Below are 8,132 nucleotides of genomic sequence, written 5' to 3'. Positions count from 1 at the left end.
AGTCGCCGTCAAGTTGGAGTTTGTTTAAGACCCTCCAATCAACACCATGTACCAGGGCCAGCTCCAAGAAGACGAAATTTATTTTGGGCCAAAGGCGAAATTCTTTTTGGATCTTAAGTAAAATGAACATTTTGTTGGATTTAGACAATTGAATTTTAAGTGAGCTTACTTGGTTATGATTTGAGTTGTGTAAAAAAGTTTTGTATAAAAATGTTTAAGATAAGACTAGATATCGCAACCTCTTGGTTAGATGTTATACCTCTTTGCCACTAGACCAAACTAGTGGTTATATAATTGTCTTGAAACATTGACTATATATTTTTTTTCCATAAAAATACATATAATTTAAAAAAAAAATCAGGCATAGCGGGATGTTGGGCCTGTGGCCGTCGACTACCCTGCCACACTATTAGGCCGGCCCTGCATGTACATGGCGTATGAGGTGATTAACTTGAACTGATCATGGTTTCTCCCCTGTAGTTGGTTCTACCTTATTAAAGTCGCAAACTTTATTGTTGTTTCGACCAGATTGTAGCTGTGACGAACTCCAGGCTATGGCTTAGATTTTCGTCTCGAATGGCACACCTAAAAAGGCTCCCAATCTTAGTCGCCTCCTGAATCGATTCATCGTTCTTGGACACCATGTTCACTAGCACACACATAAATCGAAAGTACCAAGAACAAAAACAATGTATAAGACTGAAACTCGATTGTGAATTTGTGATAACTGGATGTGATTAACTGTTTACAAAGTTCCAGTCGCCTCCTATATAAACAAACTAGTAAGAGACGTCACTTGGAGAAACACATCGGTTAAGGGATAACTATCAAGTGATGTCGTACTGTTAATACCACAGGGCTTTGTTGGTTCGGTATGAACCACCTCGTCGATACATATATGTATATAAAAGATGCCATCGGATGCAGCAATTGAATGTAATGAGAGTCAATTAATTCAAGCTTGTTTTCAGGGTTAATATTTTTGTTATTTGTTCTTAATTTATTGTATTTTTGTTGTTGATGGTTGATTCACTGATCTCCTTGGCCAATAGAGACAATGTGTTAAAATAATTTGATTCTGTTGGTAAAGAAGAGCAAATGAAAAGAATAGGTTCATTTTCTTCCCTTACCGTAATATATTAAAACTGAGATGCGGTATTAGGACGCGAGGTTGACGTTATAGCGGATGGGATTGAATTGTTGTGAATGTCATATATATACGCCTGCCACTCAACAAGGATTCACTGAGAATCTAAGAATCAGTTTATGAATATCGTGCCAACCAAATAACAAAAGTACTACATGTGCAATTCAATGAAGTAGATAGCTTGGTAGTTTTTCGACTTTGATTTTCGTTAAGGTTTATAATCGACACAATCTAAATAAATGACATGGAATCCAATATGAATATGATGCTGACTGAAATATAGCTTTCATTTACAGAGAATTATGTGTTTTGGAATCTACTCAAGGACATGATTATATAGGTTAATAAGCATCAGTATAATTTATTGTTTTGTTCTTTTACCATCCACAAATTATCAGCTAATTAATGTGGAGAAAATCAGCATCACAATATATTATATAAAAATCTTTGAATATTATATATAAATGCAAAGTTTGGTTAACAAAATGTAAACAGAAAAACATAAAACCAAAAACATACCCTACAAGGGTTCAAACATTCTTCAAAGCACAACAAACACCAGCTACATGTAACAAGACCAAGGATTCTGCATTAGACCAAGCTGAGAAAAGGTTAAAGCCAATGTATGACCCGATTTTCGTGGCGTATCCTACAATTCCAATACCAACCAAAAACCTCTTTGTAGGTCACCGAGCCCATGCCCTCGGGAAATGAGATATGCGGAAACTGCTGGGTGAACTTGCGTTCCCACAGATCACTACTCGAGGACAAACTTCTCAATCTTGAGTTAACGCAACTCACCCTTGCCAAATCGGACCCATGAACCGACTCTAAAATCTTTAGTTTGAGATCATCTGGCAGCCCCATAAAACCAGGTGCACCCTTGAGCCCGGCTTTCTCACATAAATCGACCAGAAGGGGTAGCACGAGCTCGTCTTTAAGTTGTCTCCAAATCTTCAAAACTTCTTTACTTGGCTGGATTTGTGTGGTCTTGTTAGTTTCCCTCATAACTACAATAACTTGCTTGCAGTTAGCCCACACCACGCTTGAGAACAATATCAATCTAGCTTTGTCTAAGAGCATCGAATGCACCGTTGTCCCACCAACCAAACACCCGTAAACTCGGCAACACCTTTGTCCTAGGTGTTGAAACTTGATCTTGACAGCTTCAGTTTTACCACCAGTGATGATATCGGGAAGAGTGTAGTAATATGTAGGGAGGTACCAATTCCTTTGAGCATTACCAGTTGTCTTTGAAACATGATCAATCTCCACAAAACCGGAGTCTAATAAGGCAGCGCGGATTGTTAGTCCGAAAAGCAAGGGCTTGCGATTGTCATGATCAATACGATCACCCAGTTTCTCGTTGAAAACGTTCCTGATAAAACTAAGGATTCTCGTAGACTCTCCATCGTGATCTTCTGAATGGGAATTTCTGGATTCAACCATTTCCCCCTTTTCAGACGTAGTGCTTCGCAATCTGTCTTCTGAGCGGGAATGGCTGGAATCAACCATTTTAATCTTTTCAGATCCGTCTTTCTTACAGGAAAGGTGAATAATGAGTTGGGAACCCATGACACCAACCTACATAAAACCACGAATATACTGAATACGATGACGGGTTGTAAATTTCAATTACCAGATACTAATTAGATAACACACAAGAAAACAAGCATATTCAGGTCTCACCGAGGATACACCCAAAAGAAACCCCTGACTCAGTAAACCGTTTTTTAGGACATACATAAAAATCATTACGTGCTTTCTAGTAGTAATATTATTACCAGAATGGGTTTAAAATGCAGTAGTTAATGGAAACTTCAGAAGATTTAAATGAAGTAGTACATAACTAGTTACCAAAGAAAAGACCACGTAAGCATCGCACGCCATTTTCCATTTTAGCATGACAAAAATAGACTTGCATACCCGTTACTTGGTTAGTTGGTAGTACGGAAGATCATCACAAATTAATATCCATATATTATAAAAACAGTATCCCATTCAAAGCCATTAATTAATACTCCGTAACAATTCTATTCAGAACAGACAAAGTATTATCAGAAGTCAGTTGTTCAGCAGTATAATATGATGAAATGTGATTCAATCTCAATCAAGCATGTGCTGAAGACCGATCGAATTTGCAGCCTTAATTTGTTTTGGTCGTAGCCGTTTGTTTCTTTTCTTATTTAAGTGATTGAAGTTTATCATTCATGTATGCAGTTCAATTGATTAATAAAAAGATCTTTGAACCTATAGCTTATTGTTATCTTATCCCTTATTCAAAACCTTCATATTATATAGGTGTAGTTACTGCACAATGATGTTAAACACTTGTTAAGAAGCGAATGATGTTTATCTAGTTAATAAAGACCGATTAATTTTTTTAAGAAAAATTTTCTCAACAAATGACATAGATGCCTAAATTATGCGAAACGAGATATAGATTTTCAAGCTAATTCTTTGCGGTATGCTCTATTTATTTAATTTTAAAAATCCAAAAACTATCAGCTAATGAAGGAAAATACCAACACCACGATCACAAAGTTCAAAAATGCAGATCCACAAAGTAAGCATAGAAGGAAAATTGCAAGAAAGATAAAGATATCAGATCTGAAAATGTGTGTATCATCAAAATAAGTGAAATCAATTTTGACAAATATAGCTCAATTTTAACGATCTAGATTTTTTAAAAATTGAACTATCAATATCTGATACGACAAAATCATCGATGCTCCAGATCGTTAAATTTGAGATTTTTTGTTACAGTTTTTCTGTGAAATAATGCAAACACATAGTTGATATGTTGAATCACTACAACAACCAAACAAATACGGACATAGGATCGGGAACTTGACATGGGAAAGTCAAGAACACGATACGGATGGACACATTGATACTGCCATCCGAAAAAGAGTATCGTGTATGCATGAAGATTGATTAACATTAAGAGATCGAGACTAAAAAAGTAAAGAGAGTTGAGAAGAAACACCTGAATAATTAATTATGGTAGGAAGCTAGCAGCAGCGAAGAAGACGCAACCAATATATCACAATATGGGATGTCAACTTGTGGCTATATTTTCGGTGAGAAATGAGGGGCGGCCCCTTTTATAATCTTACACTTGTTTGTAACTTCAAACCCTAATTAAATTTTCCTTTTTTAAAATTATAGATTTTTTACATAAGTATTTTATTTTTGTTTTATTCTTAAAATAAAACAAAGGAAAATATAGAAATCTTACCCTAGCCTAGCTTCTCATGCTCTTTTCTTCGTTAACACGTCTCACTTCAACGGTTTACCTTACCTTCGTTTAGAGAGACCTCCTCTCCGGCAACCTCGAACATAATCAACACCATGATGGCTAAAGAATGTTAATTGCAAAGATTAGTTAACAAAATGGATATAAAACAACAAAAAACCTTAAACAGCAAACATATATCACAATGGTTCAAACATTTTTTCAATGGCCCACATTTTTCAATGGCCCACAAAAAACAAGCCTAACTCACAAGATTACGCGTTCCTCGGTTCAAAACTACATTTCCAAAGCAACATATTAGCAATATCAGTCACACATTTTATTCGGTTTATCATCTCTCCAAGAGCTACCAATCTCTCTTTGCAAGTCCACCACGTGATGGCGATGTGTACAATATTTGGAAACTGCTCAGTGAGCTTCTGTTCCCAAAGGTCGTCATTTGACCTCAAACAGCTCAATTTTGAGCTAACACAGCTCGTCCTTGCCAAATCGCCCCCACGTACAAACCGACTCCAAAATCTTGAGTTTGAGTTCATTGGGCAGCCCCATAATTCAAGGTCGATTCTTGAGCACAACAATCTGTATGTTCAACAAAACTATTCATTAGTTCTACCTATATTCATTCGTATTCTTTCCATTTGATTTTTAATTCGAATATCACGCTAAATATACATAATAAGATTCATTAGTTAATTCGTAAGGGATGATAAGGAAATAAAAATAAAGATACTATACAAAATGATTCATTTAAGTTGGAATTATTGGTTGTGTCAATCGTTATTAAGTCACCAAGTATTATACCTCTATTGGCAAATTAATTACCTATTCAAGCCCCAACCCGACACAGCTGACACCTCTAACGAAACCGGTCGATTATACATAATCAAAAATCCAAAATGTTAGTAACATGTATGATTTCAAGCTTTCAACCTATAAACATACTCATACTCACCTATTTGTGTGGTGAATATTTATAATAAATCACACATTTATAAAGCTTGCATAAAATTAAGTTAATGTAAATTATCTTACTTGCAAAGCTTATTAAAGATAATGTATATCAAATAACATAAAACCTTAAATCACAAACATACACCACATGACCATAAGGGCTAAACATTCTCAAAGACTAAAAGAGACCGTCTACAAGTTACAAGCCTAACCCACCCCGATTACACATTCCCAAGCCAACTGATAAAGATTCGAAATTATATCAAAGTTACAAGGTAGCAATATCAGCACACGCACACATTTTTTTGTCTGAACAAACCCTCCAGCAGCTCTCAAATTTCTGTTTGTAAGTCAAACCAGGGTTGACACATGTGATAAACGGGAAATGCTCGGCCTGCTTGCGTTGCCACAGCTTGTCACTCGAGGCCAAACATCTCAAGTTTGAGCTAACACAGCTCACCCTTGCCAAATCCGGTCCACAAACCGACTCTAAAATCTTAAGTTTTAGTTCATCTGGCAGCTTCATAAAACACGGTGGACCCACGAGCCCGGCTTTCTCAGATAAATCCATCAAAAGTGGTAGCACGAGCTCGTCTTTGATTTGTCTCCAAATCTTTAAAACTTCCTTTTCAGGCTGGATTTTGGTGACCTTATTAGTTTTCTTCATAACTACAAGCACTTGCTTGCAGTTAGCCCAAACCACGCTCGAGAACAATATTAATCTAGATTTTTCTAACAACACCGAATGCACCGTGGTCCCACCAACCAAAAACCCATAAACTCTACAATACCTTTGTCCTAGGTGCTGAAACTTGATCTTGACAGTTTCAGTTTTACCACCAGTAATGGCAACAGGAAGGGTGTAGTAAAATGTAGGGAGATACCAGTTACGGTGAACATGACCAGTTGTTGAAACAGGATCGGTCTTCACAAAACCTGAGTCTTGTAAAGCGGAACGGATTATTAATCCTAAAAGCATGGGCTTGCGATTATCTTGATCAACACGATCTCCCAGTTCCTCCTTGAATACTTTTCTGATAAAAGAAAGAATTCTTGAAGGCTCCCGATCGCCTTCTGAGCGAGAGTTGCTGGAATCAACAACCATTTTCCCCTTGTCAGATCTAGTGCTTTGGGTTCCGTCTTGCTTACTGGAACTGTGAATTATCATTTGTACATAAAACCATGAACATGGGTTTAAAATTAAATACCATAGTTTGTTTGTTAGTTAAAGTATAGTTAAAACTAAAAGTATGATTGTAAGAACGATACGCAACAAAGAACCTCAATGTGATGTCGAAAATCCTGTCCGATGGATATTTATCTAAATTGAAGAATATATAGACTGAACAAACGACATAGAAGCCAAAATAATACGAAATGAGATCCATCAGACAGAATCTTGTGCATCGGCAAAGGACATGAACTTTTAAGCTAATACACTGCACTATACTCTATTAATTTTTAATGACCAAAAACTACTAGTTTTTTTTTGTTCTTGTAGCTTGCATTTACACCCTAATTAGGCGAACTTTGGGACAGTGATTAGCAATTCGATGTATCAACCATAAATCTTAAATGCAACAATGTGGAGCATGGATGATTTTCTCTCAATTGGAAGGTTCAAAATCTTAAAAATCTAGAGAAATCTCGTTAAATTTTAACTATACTTGTCGAAATTGGGATTTCGCTTCTTCTCATAATACAAATCATTGTCGACTTTGATATCTTTGATACTACCGTTGGCAATTTTCCTAAAACTTTATGCTTACTTTGTGTATCTGCATTTATTTTGGATATCAAAATTCAAAATCAACAACGTGTTGTATTTTTTTTTTTAGATGTGTCAAAAATTGGGTTCCAATATGTAGAAACATAGATATTACATCAATATAGCAGGTAGGCGGGCAACAAGATGCGCCGCCACCCCTTTCTGAATTGCAAACCCTAACCTGCTAAAGACATACCCCTGCCCCTTTGGAGTCGACACATTGCTATGCACAACCTGTTGGACCCTGGTTAGAAAACGGATAGCTTCCGGTGCCAAGGAGCCAAATGTATCAAAAGCCAGAGGGACAAAAACATGTTGGTTCTCTTCGCAGGCTTTAACATGTTTCTCCACCTTCTTCGTTTCAGCCCTTTTCATTGCTTGCCCAGCTACAAACCCATTATCCCTCAATCCAGCTAAGGGAGATACCCCTGTGAGGTCAACACAAGCGTGTTTTCCCCCGGCCCAACCAAAGACGAGCAAATCTGCCGGTCGTAGAGTGGATCTCCCTTCCGTGGGGTCTGTAAGGAAGTTTACGGGGGCTTCCTTTTTAGCTGATATCCCAGCTCGCCTTAAGATGTCCCAAAGAACGTCCCGCACCCAATCATGTCGATATTTGAACCCAGGCATCTCCTTGCAATGAACCGCATGCTCTCCGAATTTATCCAGGCAGGCCTTACGGCAGATCGGACATGTTTCGTCTTCTGGGTACATTGGGACCATCAAACGGTACTTAAGAATGGCCCTATACTCGACCGCAGACATGCTTTGGCCCAAGCCATCAATCGGGATAACGGTCAGAAAATCTTGGGCATGAGGACCTTGTAAGCATTCAAAAACCGCCTTCTGTCGGGGGACAATCCAAAAACTTCTCCCAGGCTCTGAGCGATTTTTCCAAAAAGGGCATACGCCAAAGTTTTTTGAGGCTTTGGTGGGGCGGTGTCCATATTAGAGAAACCGCCAATGTCAAAGTCTGGGAGAGCGCCATTTAGGCGTTCTAGGGCCTGCAC

General features: G+C 37.7%; 1 protein-coding gene across 1 annotated transcript; it reads right to left on the bottom strand.

The window, feature by feature from the left end:
- Positions 1-5,625: 5,625 nt before the first annotated feature.
- LOC143629375 (F-box protein At1g70360-like) lies at positions 5,626-6,525 on the bottom strand. The gene has a single exon (XM_077098667.1). It carries the CDS (start codon positions 6,523-6,525, stop codon positions 5,626-5,628), a length of 900 nt encoding a protein of 299 aa, XP_076954782.1.
- Between the last annotated feature and the right edge of the window lie 1,607 nt (positions 6,526-8,132).

This window comes from Bidens hawaiensis, unplaced genomic scaffold (genome assembly GCF_021521415.1).
Source record: "Bidens hawaiensis isolate Kalapana, Puna unplaced genomic scaffold, B.hawaiensis_p1.1 tig00005195_1, whole genome shotgun sequence".
In the NCBI taxonomy this organism is placed as follows: Eukaryota; Viridiplantae; Streptophyta; class Magnoliopsida; order Asterales; family Asteraceae; genus Bidens; species Bidens hawaiensis.
This window is presented reverse-complemented; position numbering and strand designations above follow the sequence as displayed.

Excerpts from the sequence above, each read along its gene's own strand:
- LOC143629375 (XM_077098667.1), bottom strand. The coding sequence starts at position 6,525 with ATGATAATTCACAGTTCCAGTAAGCAAGACGGAACCCAAAGCACTAGA.